The 21092-nt window shown below is 43.2% G+C and overlaps 1 protein-coding gene across 2 annotated transcripts in view; it reads left to right on the top strand.

Annotated features, from left to right (window-relative positions):
* The window catches only part of FSTL5 (follistatin like 5), an 803249-nt gene that overhangs the window by 718991 nt on the left and 63166 nt on the right, over positions 1 to 21092 (top strand). The window contains exon 11 of one of the 2 annotated variants that reach the window (XM_040332598.1): positions 10446 to 10472. The exons of the other annotated variant lie outside the window; for it this stretch is intronic. Coding sequence (XP_040188532.1) covers positions 10446 to 10472 — 27 coding nt within the window. The remainder of the gene's footprint in view (positions 1 to 10445; positions 10473 to 21092) is intronic. 2 annotated transcript variants of the gene reach the window in all.

Here is a 21092-nt window from a genome sequence, read left to right as displayed (position 1 = left end):
AACCCCTCAGCGGAAATGATGTAACCTAGGAAGGTTACCTGGGATCGGTGAAATTCGCATTTCTCAAGCTTACCGAACAGCTTGTTCTCTCGTAACCGTTGCAACACACGTTTGACATCCAGAATGTGGGCCTCCCTGGATTCAGAATATACCAAGATGTCATCCAAATAGACCACCACACACTGCTGCAACAGGTCACGGAAAACATCGTTGATGAATTCCTGAAAGACTGCGGGCGCATTGCACAACCCAAAGGGCATAACCAAGGATTCATAATGACCGGTCCTGGTGTTAAAGGCGGTCTTCCACTCATCGCCCGCCTTGATCCTTACCAGGTTATATGCCGCCCTCAGGTCGAGTTTGGTAAAGACCGTGGCCCCTTTAAGGCGATCGAACAGCTCGGAAATCAAGGGTATCGGGTAAGCGTTCTTGATCGTGATGCGATTGAGACCCCTGTAATCGATGCAAGGCCTCAACTCACCGCCCTTCTTTTTCACAAAGAAAAATCCAGCCCCTGCCGGGGACGAGGATTTGCGAATGTGACCACGGGACAGCGCCTCCATCACGTACTCCTCCATGGCCTCATTCTCCGCAACCGACAGTGGATAGACCTTTCCGCGAGGAGGAACGGCACCAGGTTGTAACACAATGGCACAATCATATGGGCGGTGCGGAGGTAGGGCAACTGCGCGTACCTTATCGAATACATCCCGGTACTCCTCGTATTCAGGAGGCAACAGAGAGTCCGAGGAAGTACACAGCAACTTGACAGGCCCATGGATGCACTTAGCCCCACACTGTGGTGACCATGAGAGGATCTCGGCCGATCTCCAGTCAAAAGTCGGATTATGCTTCTGGAGCCAGGGGTACCCCAAGACCACCGAGTAGTGTGGAGACGAAATAACTTGGAAGCAGACCGACTCTCTGTGAGCGGCACCAATGGCTACCCCCACTGGAAGGGTCTCATGAGTCACGTGTGACGGTTGGAGAGGTCTGCCGTCTATCGCCTCTAGAGCCAGCGGGGAACCTCGAGCCTGTAGAGGAATGGAATTGGCGGCAGCGAACTCACTATCAATGAAAAAAACACCAGCACCAGAGTCCACCAACGCCTGGGTCGTCACCGAGCCCCCGACCCAGGAGAGGACAACAGTGATCAGTGGTTTATCAACACGGGAAACCGGGGACGAGGAGACTCCACCCAAGATCTGCCCCCGACAGGATCTCAGGTGCGAGCGTTTCCCGGACGGTTCGGACATGCCAACCGAAAATGCCCATCGAGACCACAGTACATGCATCGGCCCTCGCGTCTCCGGAGTACCCTCTCCCCCTCGGACAAGCGAGCAAACCCCAGCTGCGAGGGTTCACCCCCAGACAAGTCAACACCAGGAGGCGTGGGAGGAGAGGGAGGCACGGGTGGGACAGCAAACGTAGGCGCCAAACTGTTAGGAGGCCTCCGCAGGCTCACCTTAAAGGAAGGTCTCTCCCTGAGTCTGGTGTCAATCAAAATCAGGAAAGAAATAAGAGCCTCGAGCTCCACTGGTAGGTCCTTAGCTGCAACCTCATCCTTCAAGGCATCCGAGAGACCATGAGAGAAAGCAGCGACCAGGGCCTCATTATTCCAACCTACCTCTGCTGCCAGGGTACGAAACTCAATGGCGTATTCGGCTACGGATCGTGAACCCTGTCTGACAGACATAAGGAGCTTCGCAGCAGAGGCGGCGCGAGCCGGCACATCGAATACCTTCCGAAGAGAAGCAACAAAACCGGAAAACTCGGCAACCACCGGATTGTTGTTCTCCCATAAAGGACTGGCCCAGGCCAAGGCCTTGTCCGAGAGCAGCGAGATCAAGAACCCCACCTTTGATCTCTCAGTGGGAAATGCATGTGGCAGCAACTCGAAATAAATGCCCACTTGGTTAAGGAAACCTCGGCACTGAGTTGGCTCTCCCCCAAATCGCTGTGGAAGGGGGGCAGAACCGGACATACCCCGAAACACCGCAGGCGCAACAACAGGTGTCGAGGTAGACTCTGGCGCAACAGTCGGATCGGCCGTAGGAGCGGGCCCAGGAGCGACGACCGACCCATCGGCAACGGGAGCGAAATGAGCCGTGCGTTCAAGCAGGGTTTGCAACGCCACGGCGAACTGACCCAACAGGGACTCCAGCTGATCAAGTCTGGCAACCAGCGTGGGTAGCGAGGATGGCTCTGTACCGTCAAAATTCATGGCTTGGTCCTAATGTTACGGAACCATGAACCAGACGTACAACAAGAGATAAGTGAAAATAAGAAGGCTTTATTGAAAATCAAGCTGTAAAGCAAAAGTCCAACGGATGGTGAAACCAGAGGTCAGGAACCAGAAGGGTAGTCAGACGAAGCCAGGATCAGGAACCAGCAGGGAAGTCAGACGAAGCCAGGATCCGGAACCAGCAGGGAAGTCAGACGAAGCCAGGATCAGAACCAGAAGCAGCAGCAGTCTTAGAAGCATGTGCACACAGGAGGACCAAGCAAGGAACTGAAGTCACAGACCTCCTATATATGTGAGCCAGGTATCCAGCTCCTCCCAGTGGGAAGGAGGAGCCGCAGGGTGGGAGGCTACAAGAGACCTAGAAACCAAGATGGCCGCCAGCACATGTCAAACGAAGGAGACAGGAGAGAGGTAAGACCATGACAACATGGAATAACACACAGGGCGACAAGCGCCCGCACACGGGGGTGGGGGGAGGTGCACAAACGAACGGAGGTAGCAGCGCACATAGCGCCCCACATATACAGCCACCCTGGCTGCTGGGCATATTTATATTTATATTTTTATTGCTGACACCCAGTAACAACAGCCAGGACTGGCAAATAGCCAGGTATCCAGTAACCAAAATGGTGGAATAGGAACTTCCGGCACCATCAGCTAAGATGGCGGCCGGAAGACTTCCTGTTTCCTGTGAATGGCCAGGACTGGCAAACAGCAAGGTATCCAGGAACCAAAATGGTGGAACAGGAACTTCCTGCACCACCAGCTAAGATGGCGGCCGGAAGACTTCCTGTTTCCTGTGACTACCTTGCAGCATTTCAGGGAATCCACAGGGGTATAAATACAGCCTAAACAGTAGTGTCCACAGCTCTCCTGACGACGCAACTGGCGAAACGCGTAGATGCTGTTTGGACACACACATTGAGGGTGCAGCACACCAGCGCGCACGGACCCCTTGTAGCAATACATGCGGGGCAAGCACACCTCTTAGGACGCCACTTAAATGCTGGTCAGCGGCTTTTAACGGTTGACACTGCCAAAGACACTCAGTGCCGGTCAGAGGCACTTTATATTGTAAGTGTTATATTTTTTTACCTTTTTTAAATAAATACATATTTTAATATACTACACCATGATGAGCCCCTTGTTTTTGAGGAATTGATGACACCTTGTAAAAGGGAAAAGGAGGCAACACCCACTGACCGACAAAGAAAAGACACCACTTTGGAGCCTAATAATATCTGGGGTCTGGTGAGTGTTGATTTTAACCATTGGTGATGGTGGCACATTTTTGTCGGGTGGAAGAGATAGCGGCACTTTCCTGTACACAGCATTACCAACATTGAACCTTGTGTTTGCTGGAACCTATTGTATAAGAGCAAGATTGCCTGTCATTTGGACTATTTTTAAGTGCAGCCAGCACATTGCACATTTGTATGGTTGTTTGATAATTATTTCACTTTTATTGATATTTATTTTATTTTGTTCCAATATCGGTTATTGGACAACTCACGGTGCAGTTGGTATACTGCATATTGTGTTTTTACACACACATATATATAATATATATTTTTTTGTAATATCTTTCGTATTGTTTTCACTATTTGGTTGGTCAGTAGCAGCAACAACAGCCATTTTTCTCATAGAAGCACTGTGGCATATGGATTGTATGCTGACACACTGATCTAGATATATGATTTTAGTTTGAAATCACTGTGTCACATTTGTATGACTCATATATTTCTTATATTTTTTTTATTGTTTGTATTCAGGTTATTCACACTTAAGATTGGGTACATTGTGGCCCTACTATTTCACTTATGTCCCTATTCCCAGAGATTAAATACCTCTGGATAATTAGATCAGCGCAGTAACATTTTTCTTCTTAGAGCACTATTGACCCCCACTAAGGGCACACAGTACTGCAGCAGATCACAGTTCACATTTATTTATTTATTTTCTTTTTGCGCCGGTGACACTCACAACCAATAGTAAAATCAGTCTGTATATGCAGTAAGGCATGCACGTTATACTCACTATGGAAGGGGTTAATCCTCTGCATTGTGTAAAAAGTCTTCTCAGATCCTCCCCTTTTTTTCCTGCCCCAATCCATCTGCTGATAGTACAAAGCGGTGGAGGCACTCTGCACATGCTCAGTTTGGTGTGTATTGCTAAAGAGTTTCTTCTTTTTTGGGGGGAGGGTGCATGTGATCAGCACAGGGCCAATCAGCACTGTCCAGACAAAGGGTCAGGGGTCACACAGGCTTATAGGACAGTTAGAGGAGAATTAAATCTCCTCCTACAAGCTTTAACCAGTGCTCCGCAGGACACTGATAGATTCCCAAGACTGTTAAATACTGCTGATGAGAAAGGGTATTTAGCAGTTTATATTTACTAAAAGAATTGCATTTCCATGTTCTGTGTACTATGGGAGACCAGATATAGTGAATGCAGGGTCATAGGTTTAGTAACACTTTAAAGCAGAGCTCCACCCAAAAAGGGAAGCTCTGCTTGTTTGCACCCCCCATCTACTGCTATATTTGGCACTTTTTGGGGGGGAGCGGGTACCTGTTTTTGACAAGTACCCGCCCCCACTTCTGGCTCAGATCACCGCAGTGATGTAAACTGGAGGTTCAGCCCCCCACCTTCCCCCGCAGTCTTCTGGGACACATCACAGGTGTCAGACGGGACCATTCACAGAGTGCATGCATGTGCAGTAGGAAACAGGCTGTGAAGTCACAAGGCTTCATTTTCTATTTCTCTTACTAGAGAAGCCAATGTCTGCACCGGAAGCTGATTAAATAATTGATTCAGGTGAGGACATCCCTGCATCCCTGGACCGGTAAGTCTTCTTATATTAAAAGTCAACAGCTACAGTATTTGTAGCTGCTGCCTTAGAATTTTTTGGGAGGAGCCTGAAGATCCTCTTTAATGCTGGCTTTTATATTTTGGAGGAGCCTGGAGCTCCTCTTTAATGCTCCCACTGTATAGGTGCACTTAATGTGCCTGTCTAGCCACTTGCCGACTGGCCCATAGTAAAAAAATGCCATTACTTTGATATTAAATACCATAGCTAGCTGCCATAACCCCAGTATTATTTTTTATTATTGGCAATTGTGCATCAGATAAAAGTGGTCCCTTGGACGCATTCACCGCAAAATCACTTTTAGAGATGGCGGTAGAAGTGCCCCGCTTCTTGCTGCTTCCCGGTCGTTTTTCCGGGCTTATCAGAGCCATTGGTAAAGCCTGTAAGCAATCCGATGTGGCAATTTGCTGGGAAGAGAGTTGAGTGAGGACAAGGTGCCCCCCACTTGTCTCTATGCCCTTAGGGGACCGGAGCGAACGCTGACATCACTTCTGGTTCTCAGACCAACACCAAAACAAATTATTATCAAGTCAAAAGGCAAAAACTATTTTTTTTTCTTTTGCATAAATGAGAGATCTCTCATTAAAGAGGACCCGTCATGTATATTACTATTAAAAGGGATAATAACAGCCCCGGAGGATTTGGCTGCCCATTGTGATTCGTTTTTGTAATTCGTCACTGCGTCGCTTTAACTGTGCGGTCGTGCGCCGTGGCTCTCAACCAAAATTGACGTCCTTTTTTCCCCACAAATAGAGATTTCTTTTGGTGGTATTTGATCACCTTTTATTTTTTGAGCTATAAACAAAAAAAGAGTGACAATTTTGAAAAGAAAGCAATATTTCTTTAGGCCGATATGTATTCTTTTACATATTTTTGGTAAAAAAATCGCAATAAGCATATATTGATGGTTTGCGCAAAAGTTCTAGCGTCTACAAAATAGGGGATAGTTTTATGGCATTTTTATTGTTATTGTTTTTAGTTATTATTGTTATTAGTAATGGTGGCGAACAGCGATTTTTATCATGACTGCGACATTATGGTTGTCAAATCGGACACTTTTGTTGCTATTTTGGGACCATTGTCATTTATACAGCGATCAGTGCTATAAAAATGTACTGATTACTGTGTAAATGACACTGGCAGTGAAGGGGTTAACCAGTACGGGCAGAGAATGGGTTAAGTGTGTCATAGGGAGGGATTCTAACTGTGGGGGAATGGGCTACATGTGACACGACACTGATCGCCTTATCAGCAAGTGGCTAGGTAGCACAGACTAGCTTCAAAATTATTCCCTGTACCAGTCTGAGCTCCTCTGTCTTCATCAGAAGATGCAGGTTGATAATTTTCTGGCAGGCATTTCATTTAAAGGTTAAGTTCTCCTTTTTTATATATATATATATATATATATATATATATATATATATATATATATATAAATATAAATTTCAGCTCCCCTATGTACCAATATGCCATTAATGTACCCATGTTGCAGCTTCTATGTTTGCGCGGCATCCTCAGCTTTTCTCCAGATAGGCCCGGCTCACAGGGTAAACTCTCTATGGACCCATGCAGGCTGTGGGTTGGAAACCCCTGATGTAGTGCAAGGTCCTGTCTGATTTGATACAGAGTGACTGGATAAATAGGTGGGTCCTTCTATTCCATAGTTTGGTGGATGTACATATGAGGGAGTGGATTGAGACATTCAGCTCTCAGGCCCCATTCACATAAGGCAATCAATTCAATTGAATGGACTTCCCTATGAATGGCAAATGCTCCAAAGACGCTCCAAAACTCTTTTTGAGTGGAGCATGGTGCGTTTCTTTACCTCATTTTTTAGTGCATTTGCAATACGTTTGTTGTGCGAAACATGCACCCGATTCCTATGCTTGGGGTGCCATTAACATTTCATGGTGACGCAAGCACCATGCTATTTGCAGCACATTTCCACAATGCGCAGAAAAGCAAGTGTTTTTTGCACAGAAACATGAAAATGTGAATTGAGCCTCATTGTTCCTGTGTAAACACACCTATTTCACTTTCAGGCCCCAGTAACACCTAACGTAGTGGGGCCATGCATCTTTTGGCTAGTTTTTCCCGAGACATGCATAGCACAGCCCATTGATTTCAATGGGTTTCCCTACATCCAGAAAAGTAACTCCTGGGACATGTCGGCATTTTGCACATTTTTTTCTATTGAGCGTTGTACTGTTTTTCATGCAGCAAAATGTGTGTTTGGTTCCGCATTTGGGTTGCCATTATCAATTAATGGCACTGAAAGTATGACTAATCCATTTAAAGTTTAAGTAAACCCCTAATCATTTTAAGCCAATCTTTGCCTCTGTTTAATCTACAATTTCCATGATGTGATCAGTTATGAGAACAGCCATTGGATGGTTTGACACTTTTTCTGAGAGCACAACCAATGGGAGTGTTACATTTCCGGCGTGTGTCAAAAATTAAACTGTTTTATGGATGGGTTTACTTCTGCTTTAAGGTGTTTAACCACTTCAGCCCGATACGTCACTGTGTCGCTTTTACTGACAATTGCACGGTTATGCACGGTTGTTGTCCTTTTTTCCCCCACAAATAGAGCTTTCTTTTGGTGGTATTTGATCATCTCTGCGGTTTTTATTTTTTGCGCTATAAACAAGATAAGAAAGACATTTTTGAAAAAAACACAATATTTTGTAGTTTTTGCTGTAATAAATAGTATTTATTTTTTAACCACTTAAGGACCATGGCTGTTTTTCAGATTTGGTGTTTACAAGATTAAAATAGGTTTTTTTTCTAGAAAATTACCCCCAAACATTATATATATTTTTTTCTAACACCCTAGAGAATAAAATGGCGGTCATTGCAATACTTTTTGTCACACCGTATTTGCGCAGCAGTCTTACAAGCACACTTTTTTGGGAAAAAAAAAACACTTTTTTTTAATTAAAAAATAAGACAACAGTAAAGTTAGCCCAATTTTTTTTATATTGTGAAAGATACTGTTACGCCGAGTAAAATGATACCCAACATGTCACGCTTCAAAATTGTGCCCGCTCGTAGAATGGCGTCAAACTTTTAACCTTAAAAATCTCCATAGGCGACGTTTAAAAAATTCTATAGGTTGCATCTTTTGAGTTACAGAGGAAGTCTAAGGCTTGAATTATTGCTTTCGATCTAACGATCGCGGTGATACCTCACTTGTGTGGTTTGAACACCGTTTTCATATGCAGGCACTACTCATGTATGCGTTCGCTTCTGCGCGCAAGCTCGTCGGGATGGGGCGCTTTAAAAAAATTGTTTTGTTTTCTTATTTATTTTTATTTATTTTATACATTTTTACACAAAAAATAAATGGGTCTCTTTTATTCCTATTACAAGGAATGTAAACATCCCTTGTAATAGAAGAAAGCATGACAGGTCCTCTTAAATATGAGATCTGGGGTCAAAAGGACCTCAGATCCCATATTTAGACTTAAATGCAAAAAAAAAAAAACATTTTTGTCATTTGAAAAAATGACAACTAGAAAATATTGCTTTAAGAAGCATGGGCGAAAGTGACATTTTGACGGAGACCACTGTTATCGTTTACAGGACCGCTCAAAGAAAAGATGAATATCTCGGTTGTGGCAGCAGCTGCTGCCATTACCTAGATATCCATCTTTAAAGTACCGACGTATATGTACATGAGCGGGTCCTTAAGTGGTTAAAGCAATTTTTTTCCTCAATTTAGGCCGATTAGTGCTATAAAAATGCACTGATTACTGTGTAAATGTCACTGTCAGGGAAGGGTTTACACTAGGGGGTGATCAAGGGGTTAACTGTGTTCCCCATGTGTGTGTTCTAACTGTAGGGGATGAGACTGACTATAGGAGATGAGCGATCATGGTTCCCAGCTCGTAGGAACTCACAATCTCTCTCTCCTCTCCTCACAGAACTGGGCCAGCTGGCCACAAACATTGGCACCCCCGCTGTGCTATCCCGCTTAAAGGGACCGACATACAGCTACGACGGTTTGCGGGATTGGGCCGATCTGCCGAAGTGTAATGATGGTGGCTGGCCGGCAAGACGTTAAATGTGTCCATACACTATACAACCCACCTATCTATTGATTCACTCTGTATCTAATCAGGCAGGCCCTTGCACTACATCAGGGGTTTCCAACCTGCGGCCCATGGCCTGCACGCGAGTCAGAGAGTTTAGCATCCAGCCCAGACCCATCTGAAGGAATGCTGGGGATACCATGCAAACATAGCAGCTGTGGCAGCCTACATTAACAAGCCAGGCAAACGCATGCTTGGAGAGATGCTGGGGATGTTGTGCATACATAGTTGTTGGGTGCAGGGGGTGTGTGCTAATGAGGTCAGCCGGTGAACTCCTTTCTGTGTCTTACTGATTTTACATCCTCAATCTACATACCAGGAAGTCATGAACTTTTCTGTGGAACGCACCAGGGGCTAAGGTAAAACCTTGTGCTAAAAATAAAAGAAAGCTTTTATTTGTCTACAACAGAGGTACATTAATGTTATATTGGTAGACAGAGGAGCTGGAACTTAGCCTTTAATCCAGTGGTGTGTCTCTGGATAGGCTGCACAGTAAAAGAGCCTTGTAGTATTAGTGTTCCATATAAATATTACTTTATGCAAACCTAACAAACAAAGATGGAGAAGACCAGAAGGGAATTTGCACCTCAAGCCTTGTCAAGCTACAATAAACTTCACTTACATACATTAAAATGGCAAAATGTTGGAAATAATCTGGAAGTGTCCTAACTGTATTTTATTTTGTATATATATATATATATATATATATATATATATATATATATATATATATATATATATATATATATATATATATATATATATATAGTTATTTTATAAACTGACAGTTGTGTTATTATGAAGTCCCAAAGTTGGTATATTTTTAGATGATATTTAGGACTTCCCAAAGACAAAGTTCTAAGCTGACCCCTTAAATGTGTAGAAGAACTTTTCATCACTTCACTGCAATGAGTATCTTATATTTACAGTGTGAGAAGCCAGTATTGATACCAGTCTATGCAATATTTTGAAAATATTATCTAGATACAGTATATTAAAGAGTAAAGCTAAATGATCTTATACTTATAACTTAAAGTGTAGATGTGTTCAGCGTTAAAACATGGAGTGCTTGTTTGCTATTTTGCATAATGAACAGACATTTCCATACAATTATTTAACATACAGTAGATGTTTATAATTCCAGCACAATTCACTGTTCTGCATATACACGTACTCATCTGTTTCTTTTGTTTATTTTTGTTTGTGTCTTGTTTTTTTTTTTCTTTCCAACATGCTGCAGTGTCCAACATATTGTGGCGAAAAGAAGGTATTCCAATAATACATTTTTTATACTTAGTCTTAGCAGTAAAAGCCATTGAAATGTGGTATTTTGGTGCTGCTTTAATACCATTTTGAATTTTCTTCTCCTGGTAGTCATTTTTGATTTAGCATTCATTTTTTAATGTGCTTCATGTGCAATATTTTGATTGGTGATCAGTTTTATATTTGTATTCTTCTCATGACAAAAAATAATGAACGCGTTAGGCACTAATGCCGCATACACACGATCTGGCTTTTGCCCGGCCAAATCACATCGGAATTCCATCGGAGAAAAATAGAACATGTTCTATATCTAAACTTTGATGGAATTCATCTGAATTTCAGATGAAAAAACTCTGATGGGGCTACACACGATCGGAATATCCGATGGAAAAAGTCTGTCAGACTTTTTCCATCAGAAATTCCGATCGTGTGTACGCGTCATACGAGGCTGTTTTTTTCAGGGAATAATAATGGAACTAAGATGAAATAAGGGCACCAGTAAAGCAATGGACAAAGCTATTCAATAGGAAACACATTCATATGCTGCCCTGTATGTATACAATTAAAAGCAATTGACAACTGTTGAAGATTTGTTTTATGTTTATAATATATTAATAAAGTCAAAGTGTAATATATATATATATATATATATATATATATATATATACACATTTCTATTAAATATGTATATTTATTATATATGTAACATAACAGAAAGAGCTCCATATTGTCATATATAGAATCAACTATAATTTTCACAAAATCGTTTTCACAAAATAAAAAGGCTTGCTCATTCATATGGAGCAATGCATGAAGTTTGTATCTCAAAACAATCAAACAGAAAATATATGTGTACCGTATGTATGTAAAACCTCTATCCCAAAAGGAAAAATAACTGTTTTCTGTCTCTGCTTATAAAGTGTTAGCTGGGGATTGTTTGTGTATCTAAATCTGCTAGTACATCCTACACTCTCCCCTTGTGCTCATTCATTCAGAGTGTGGGACCTCTAATGCAGGAGGTGTGTTACTGGCCAGATCACTAGGTGAAAGCAGAGGGGAAAAAACGTAACCACTTCAGCCCAGAAGGATTTACCCCCTTCCTGACCGGGGCATTTTTTTCCCCACAAATAGAGCCTTCTTTTGGTGGTATTGGATCATCTCTGTGGTTTTTATTTTTTGCACTACAAACAAAAAAATAGCAACAATTTTGAAAAAAAAGCAATACTTTTTACTTTTTGCTATAATAAATATCCCCCAAATATATATAAAAAAAACGAATTTATTCCACAGTTTAGGCCGAAATGTATTCCTTTACTTATTTTTGGTAAAAAAATCGCAATAAGTGTAGATTGATTGGTTTGCGCAAAAGTTATATCGTCTACAAAATGGATCGTCTGATGGACCGTTTTCATCAGACGAACCGATGGTGTGGGCCCCATCGGTTTTTTATCCATTGGTGAAAAAACTAGGAACTTGTTTTAAAATTATCTGATGGTTAAAAAACCGATAGAAAAAAACAATCGTCTGTGGGCACGTCCATCGGTTAAAAATCCATGCATGCTCAGAATCAAGTCGACGCATGCTTGGAAGCATTGAACTTGATTTTTCTCAGCACGTCATTGTGTTTTACATCACCGCGTTCTGACACGATCGTTTTTTTAACTGATGGTGTGTAGGCAAGATTGATGAAAGTCAGCTTCATCGGATATCTGATCAGACCGTTTTCATTGGATGAACCGATCGTGTGTACAGGGCATTACACATTATCATGTGCATTTTATTTCTTTATAAAATTGTTTCCATTTATACAGTGTTTCAGGTTGTTCACCTCAAATGATGGTGTGTAATTGATATTCTACCAAAAAGGATGTTTCCAGTGAAATTTAACAAAATCAGTGTTATAATCAAAACTCTGGGAGCTCTCTGAATATGTAATGAGCCACATGTGGCCCAAGACAACTATGAATGTTGCCCAACACAAAATTGTAAACTTACTTAAAAAATCTTGATTTTTTTTGTTTATTTTTTAAAATGGACAGTGTCTCTTTACTTGATATTTAAATGTTTTATCTTCCAAAACAAAAATATCCCACAATCATGCCTTATTCATGCCATCAGTTTTCAGGCGCACCTTTATATGTGAGAAACAATTTTCAAGGATGAAGCACATGAAGGGCAAAATTAGAAATAAAATATCTGATGAGCACCTTGAGAATGAATTAAAAATTGCTACTACCTCCATCAAAACAGATATTGATGGGCTAGTTTTATTACTCAGATAGGTACATTATCTGTATCAATGATCGTTACCTTGTGATCTGCCCAGATTTTTCTGCTCATCAGCTATCCTTATTGTTAGTGTATTGTATATGTGGTCCAGAAAGGTGTAAAGGTTGGACAACCCTGCCTTAAAATGTATCTGTGACCTTTTTTATATTGTCCTTGGCTAATTCATTATCTATCTATATATACAATTTTTTTGGAGTTTAGACAACACATATTATTGTAGAATGGATAATAAGTTGATTCCCTAATTTTAAAGACAATAATAAAAAAAAATATGCTAATAATAATGTAACCATGTTGAAGAGCTTAATATGAACTCCTGTATGTTGCTTTGTTTGAGAGGGTATCATGATGCAAACAACTCAAAACTATCACTTAGGCTACCTTCACACTGGAGATTGGGTGGCATCGGTGGTAAGGCAACAGGAATGAACACACCAGCTCCAGCCAGTTTCTTGTGTCCTGATTGAATAGATTGATAGCAGCACAGCTATTGGCTCCTGCTGCTGTCAATCAAATGCAATGATGCAGGGGCGGGGCCGAGTCCTGCTGTCTGTGTCCCGAAGAAGAGTGCTTCTCCGACAGGGCTCTCAAAAAGAGGAGGAGCCACCAGCACTGCTGAGGGACCCCAGAAGAGGAGGATCAGGGCCACTCTGTGCAAAACCAACTCCACAGAGTAGGCAGCTGTATGACCCCCTCCTCTGTGTTTTCTGGACTCTCCTACTATTCCTGGGAGGGAAAGAGATTAGAGAACATCCATTCCCCAACTTCCTCTGCTATTTATGAAGCCAGAAGTGCTCAGCTCTAAATATATCCCTGTCAGAGTTGTCATTCCCTGACTGGGGTAGCCAGAAGCAACTAAGCAAACATGATGTGCACTTGATTAGCTGCAGTGGAGTTCAGGGCAGGAATTGGGGGTCTAATAAATGTCTACATAAAGAGAACCTGTCACCTACCAAATGCTATTATATATGGGCTTGCTAGCCCCCCTCTTGATAGCAATAAAGGTAAAAAAAAAAAACATGAAAAAATAAATAAAAAAATAAATAAAGTAACTCCACTGCCTTGTCCACATCCACAAATGCACTCATGTACACAGATTGTGACACGTGTAAGAGCGACAGCAGTAATTCTAGGTACCTCATTTACGGTTTTCTGATACTGATAATTTTAGGCACTATACTTTTTTGTAATTTTTTGGGCTCACACAGTTTTGAAGCTTGACACATTTGTTATTTATTAACTCTATGCTATCTATTCTTTTATTTTGTATAGGATTCAATTCTGTTAAAAAAACTCAACACAAATATTACAAATTTTACACAAATATTATGGAACATATAAACATTGCAGCAACCATATTTTTTTCCACAAGAAAAATAAAGTTTGTGCAGTCTTAATTAAATTTATAGTCAAAATGCAGACTTTAACACATATGTAAAAAAAAAAAAAAAAAGTCTACAGGGGGATACAGGGGAATTAGTTAATAGAAACAGTCCCAAAGCACCCCATGGATCACCTCTTTTCACAGGACATTTCCTTGTTTTCCTGGTTCTAAACTAACATAGAATATTGTGATAATGTGTAAATAATCCTGTATCCGATGAGTATTCCTAATGATGATGGCAAAAAATAATGTGTGGCCAAACGTTATTAGGGTAAAAGCTTCCTCCCTCTTAGCCTCTGGGACCTATAGACTTACTTACTTTGCCCAATGGCACAGTCAGCCTTTTGAGTCTTAACCCCTATACACACTATCAGTTTTCCTGCAGGTTTTCTCTTCAGGTTTACCAAAACCATCTAATATGAGGTCAAACCTCAAGAGTTTCAATTTGTATGCAATCAGGCAGGCCCTTGCACTACATGGTTTTGGTAAACCTGAAGAGAAAACCTGCAGGAAAACTGATAGTGTGTATGGGGCTTTAGTGTGTCTGAGTATCTTTTGAGTGTCTTGGAGAATTTTGCTATCTTTAGCTGCTTTTATGATTATTCACTGTAACTATGAATTTGCAACACTCTTTGTTTGCATCCTGTTAACACCTCTGTTTGTGTCTTGTGAATATGCTATTGCACGACAGCTGACTTTTATTTTTACAGAGAGCTTTTTTCATATTCAGTGGCAATACTATAGGCAAGTTGTTATTGAATTGGGAATATCTCTAAAAAAACAAATTGCAGTTGAAAATAGGGACATCTTACTAGATCTCTTGGTTTATGTTTAGTTAGAGCCAGACAGGTAGAATTTATTTGGTAGTTTATAGACGTTGCAGAATGTACTGAAAACTGAAGAGCAGGTTGTTAATATGATTTGCTGCATTTTCTCCACAGTAAAAGACAGAAAGTGTCCTGTATTTGCATTACATGCAGCTCATTGTTTTGTATCTGGGACCGATTTTTTTCTAGAAAGTCCAAATTTGCTGCCATCCTTTGCATTGTGTACTTTTCTTTGAAGTAAGGAATGCTATCATTGTATAATGTACAAGAAAATTGCGTCACAATACAGAAGTAAAAATGCTAACTACTGCCATACCACTATCCTAAAATAAGGAATATAAGGCTTTCTGCTTTTAAATTTGCATAGGAAGTTATGATATGCAACTATCTTATGTTTTCAGAAGGCATGCAGTAGTTTTCAGAGCTTATGTTTTTGAATTGTTTTACAAGCTGACTAGTTTTCATAGCAAACAGGCTAAAACCAAAAAAGTTTCCTCAGAACATCTTTTATTATACAAGGCATATAATACAAAGTCTTGCAGTAAAGACAAACCATCAACACAGCTGGTTTAAATTGGGATTCAAATTGACCAAGCTCTGTAACTAATGAAAGCAACTGCTTTGGGAATCACATCATGCCAAAAACACAAGCCTAATATCCTTTGCAAATGTATGTATTTGAGTGAGGCTGTAAATAAAGGGCCAGATCCACAACCAGCGGGCGCAACTTAAATGTTCCGATTTAAGTTACACCGCCGCAAAATTTCTACCTAAGTGCCCGATCCACAAAGCACTTACCTAGAAATTTGCAGCGGTGTAACTTAAATCTTTCCGGCGCAAGGCGTGCCCAATCTAATGGGGCGAGGTCCCATTTAAATTAGGCGCACTCCCGCGCCGGACGTACTGCGCATGCTCCCGACGCTATTTTCCCGACGTGCCTTGCGTTACGTTGCGCCGAGTTTTGTGAATCGCGACGGGTAAAAAAGAGATGCGGCGGGAATTTTTTTTTTTTTTTAAATTTGACAGCGACGCGGGAAAGAAGGGTATACTTTTACATGGTGTACTAAGTTTACACTTTGTAAAAGCAGCCCTAATTTTGCGACGGCAAACTAACACTTACGGAGAAATAACGAAGGGAAAAAGCTTTGTGGATCTCCGTAAGTGCTAATTTGCATACCCTACGCTGGATTTCGACGAGAAATGCCCCCAGCGGCGGCCGCGGTACTGCATCCTAAGATCCGACAGTGTAAGTCCATTACACATGTCGGATCTTAGGGATATCTATGCGTAACTGATTATATGAATCAGCCGCATAGATAGAAACCTGGGATACAACGGCGTATCAGCAGATACGCCTGCGTATCCCTTTTGTGGATCTGGCCCAATGTTTTTAATTGTTTGTCAATTATTTGCTTTATAATTTGAAGTTAATATTTGAAATAAGAATTCCAGAAATTACTTTAGTATTTAAACACTTGGGGCCAAATCCACAAAAGAGATACTCCGGCGTAAGCCGTCGTATCTCTGGTTCTAACTTTGGAACTGATCCTCAGAAGCAGTTTTCCTAAGTTAGGCAGAAGATCCGACATCTGTAAGGGACTTACACTGCCGGATCTTAGGATGCAGTACCGCATCCGCCACTGGGGGCATTTCGAGTCGAAATGCCTCTGTTAGTATGCAAATTAGCACTTAGGGCGATCCTCAAAGCTTTTGTGCCTAGTTTTTTCGCCGTAAGTGTTAGTTTGCCTGGTGTAAAACTAGGGCTGCTTTTACAAAGTGTAAAGTTAGTCACACCTTGTAAAGGCCCATTCAAGCGACGGCATTTGGTATGCATTCCCGAGGGAGAACTCCACGGCAATTTGTAAATTCCAAACCGGCATGGGTTCCCCCCCAGGAGCATACCAGGCCCGTAGGTCTGTTATGGGTTGTAAGGAGACCCCCCCTCCGCCGAAAAATCGACGTAGGGGGTCCCCCTACAATCCATACCAGACCCGTATCCAAAGCACGCTACCCGGCCAGCCAGGAAGGGAGTGGGGACGAGCGAGCGCCCCCCCCCCTCCTGAGCCGTGCCAGGCCGCATGCCCTCAACATGGGGGGGTTGGGTGCTCTGGGGCAGGGGGGCGCACTGCGGGCCCCCCCACCCCAGAGCACCCTGTCCCCATGTTGATGAGGACAGGACCTCTTCCCGACAACCCTTGCCATTGGTTGTCGGGGTCTGCGGGCGGAGGCTTATCGGAATCTGGGAGTCCCCTTTAATAAGGGGGCCCCCAGATACCGGCCCCCCACCCTAAGTGAATGGATATGGGGTACATCGTACCCCTATCCATTCACCTGTAGGCAAAAAGTAAAAGTTAATAAACACACAACACAAGGCTTTTTAAAATATTTTATTATTCTGCTCCGGATGCCCCCCCTGTCTTCGTTATTAGCTCAATTACCAGGGGGGGCTTCTTCTTCCACTCTCCGGGGGTCTTCTCCGCTCTCCGGGGGGGGTTTCTTCTTCCGCTCTCCGGGGGGGGCTTCTCCGGACTCCGGGGGGCTTCTTCCATCTTCTCCCCTCTTCCGCTCTTGACTCGGCGAACCCCGGTTCTTCTGCAGCTCTCCGGTGCCTTCTTCTTCAGCGCTGGCTGCCTGCTATGTTTGTGTGTTAGCTCAATTTCTAACAGGCAGCCGGCGCGGTCTTCTGTGACGTCATCTTCTCTTCTGTTCTTCTCCCCTCTTCCGATGTTGCCTCGTCGCCTGTTGTCGCTGTAATGATGGAAGCGCGCCTTGCATCACATTTATATAGGCATCACCGTCCCATCATGCTCCGGTAGGTACCCACGTGGTGGGTGCACGTGGGTAGGCACCCACCACGTGGGTACCTGCCGGAGCATGATGGGACGGTGATGCCTATATAAATGGGATGCAAGGCGCGCTTCCATCATTACAGCGACAACAGGCGACGAGGCAACATCGGAAGAGGGGAGAAGAACAGAAGAGAAGATGACGTCACAGAAGACCGCGCCGGCTGCCTGTTAGAAATTGAGCTAACACACAAACATAGCAGGCAGCCAGCGCTGAAGAAGAAGGCACCGGAGAGCTGCAGAAGAACCGGGGTTCGCCGAGTCAAGAGCGGAAGAGGGGAGAAGATGGAAGAAGCCCCCCGGAGTCCGGAGAAGCCCCCCCGGAGAGCGGAAGAAGAAACCCCCCCCGGAGAGCGGAGAAGACCCCCGGAGAGTGGAAGAAGAAGCCCCCCCTGGTAATTGAGCTAATAACGAAGACAGGGGGGGCATCCGGAGCAGAATAATAAAATATTTTAAAAAGCCTTGTGTTGTGTGTTTATTAACTTTTACTTTTTGCCTACAGGTGAATGGATAGGGGTACGATGTACCCCATATCCATTCACTTAGGGTGGGGGGCCGGTATCTGGGGGCCCCCTTATTAAAGGGGACTCCCAGATTCCGATAAGCCTCCGCCCGCAGACCCCGACAACCAATGGCAAGGGTTGTCGGGAAGAGGTCCTGTCCTCATCAACATGGGGACAGGGTGCTCTGGGGTGGGGGGGCCCGCAGTGCGCCCCCCTGCCCCAGAGCACCCAACCCCCCCATGTTGAGGGCATGTGGCCTGGCACGGCTCAGGAGGGGGGGGGGCGCTCGCTCGTCCCCACTCCCTTCCTGGCTGGCCGGGTAGCGTGCTTTGGATACGGGTCTGGTATGGATTGTAGGGGGACCCCCTACGTCGATTTTTCGGCGGAGGGGGGGTCTCCTTACAACCCATAACAGACCTACGGGCCTGGTATGCTCCTGGGGGGGGAACCCATGCCGTTTTTTTCATTGAAAATTGGCATGGAGTTCTCCCTCTCAGGAATGCATGCCGAGCGACGCTGTCATTTTTTTTTAGAATTATTTGTTTTCCCGGCGCGTCTTTTTTTCACCCGTCGCAACTTTAGTGTCCCGTCGCAATCCACAAAGCCGCCCGGCGTCAATTACGTTTGCGCGATGCACGTCGGGAAAATGACGTCACACGCATGCGCAGTACGGCCGGCGCGGGAGCGCGCCTCATTTAAATTGTAAACGCCCCCCGGAGAGGAGGAACGCCTTACGACGGCGGCACTTAACTTACACGGCTTGAAATTTTTACGTAAGTGCTTTGTGGATCAGGCACTTAGGTAAAAACTTTAAGTCAGTGTAACTTAACTGCTGAAAGTTAAGTTACGCCGCCTGGCTGAGGATTTGGCCCTTGATCTCTAGAAGATTTACCGCCCTTCATGACCAGGACCCTTTTTGCGTTACGACACTGCGTTATTTTAACTGCCAATTGCGTGATCATGCAACACTGTACCAAAATACAATTTATGTAATTTTTTACCCACAAATAAAGCTTTATTTTGGTGGTATTTGGTCACCACTGCGGTTTGAATCTTTTGCACTATAAACATATTTTTTGAAAAACATATCCAAACAAAATATAACACAATTTAATTTCTTTATAAATTTAGGCCAATATGTATTCTGCTATATGTTTTTGGTTAAAAAAATCTCAATAAGCGTATATTGAGTGGTTTATGCAAACATTATAGCACCTACAAACTATTGTATATATTTATGGATTTTTTTATACTAGTAATGGTGGTAATCAGTGACTTACTAAAAAGTAAAAACCACATAGACAGATTTTGACAATTCCTTTATTTAAAAAAAATTGATAAAAAAGTGTCCTGTGGTGTCCATCCATCATTCAATAATGCCACCCGATGGACCAGAAAAATTGAAAAAAAAAGCTCTGCCTCGATGAGAGGCCTCCCAGCAACTGCTGTCTCTTGATTGTGAGGCAAGAGCGGGGCCACCCGGTGACATAACCAAATGGCCCCGTCCCCTTCTGAAATCAGGTGATGTCAGAGGGGGTGGGATCATCTAGTTATGTCAACGGTCTGGTATGGTTCAGGAGGGGGGGTGCTCGCTTTTCTTGGCCTGCTACGCTGCTTGCTCAGATAAGAGTGGGGTATATATTTTGGGGGGCCCCACGCCAATTTTTTTTAATGGACTGGGGGGGAACCCATGCTGTTTTTTTCTTGATTTTTCATCTATATTGCCTGAAGCCGGCAATACATTACATTACAGCTGCGAGCAAGTTTAAATTAATTTTTTTTCTTTTAGAAATGTCATTTTGCTGCAGCACTGTTCTCCACATTGCACAGATGTGCCACTTTACAGGCAGACTAATGGGACCCAATGGCATGATATTTAAAGGAATATTTCATTTGTATTGTTTCATTTTAATCATTATTAAAATCACTGCTCCTGAAAACACGGTTAGTTCACCTTAGTGAACAAACAGCATCACGATGGCCAAGGAACACACCAAACAGATCAGGAATAAAGTTGTGGAAAAGTTTAACGCAGGGTTAGGTTATAAAAAAATATCCCAAGCTTTGAACATCTCACGGAACACTGTTCAATCCATCATCCGAAAATGGAAAGAGTGCGGCACAACTGTAAATCTACCAAGGCATGGTCATCCATCTGAACTGACAGGCCCAGAAGGAAAGCATTAATGAGAGAGGCAGCCAAGAGGCCTATGGTAACTCTGAAGGAGCTGCATAGATCCACAGCACAGGTGGGAGAATCTGTCCATAGGACAACTATTAGTTGTGCAGTCCACAAATCTGGCCTTTATGGAAGAGTGGCAAAAAGAAAGCCATTGCTGAAAGAAATCCATAAGAAGTTCAATTTGCAGTTTGCGAGAAGCCATGTGGGGGACACAGCAAACATGTGGAAGATGATGCTCTGGTCAGATGAGACCAAAATTGAACTTTTAGGCCTAAATGCAAAATGCTATGTGTGGCAGAAAACTAACACTGCACATCACCCTGAACACACCATCTCCACCATGATACATGATGGTGACAGCATCGTGTTGTGGGATGCTTTACTTCAGCTGGGACAAGGAAGCTGGTCAGAGTTGATGGGAAGATGCATGGAACCAAATACCGGGCAATCTTAGAAGAAAACCTGTTAGAGTCTTCAAAAGACTTGAGACTGGGGCAGAGGTTCACCTTCCAGCAGGAAGAACAACCCTAAACATACAGTCATAGCTACAATGGAATGGTTTAGATGAAAGCATATTCATGTGTTAGAATGGC

The sequence above is a fragment of the Rana temporaria genome, chromosome 1 (assembly GCF_905171775.1).
Source record: "Rana temporaria chromosome 1, aRanTem1.1, whole genome shotgun sequence".
Classification (NCBI taxonomy): domain Eukaryota; kingdom Metazoa; phylum Chordata; class Amphibia; order Anura; family Ranidae; genus Rana; species Rana temporaria.
Note: the sequence above shows the minus strand (reverse complement) of the source record. Positions and strands in the feature narration are given on the sequence as shown.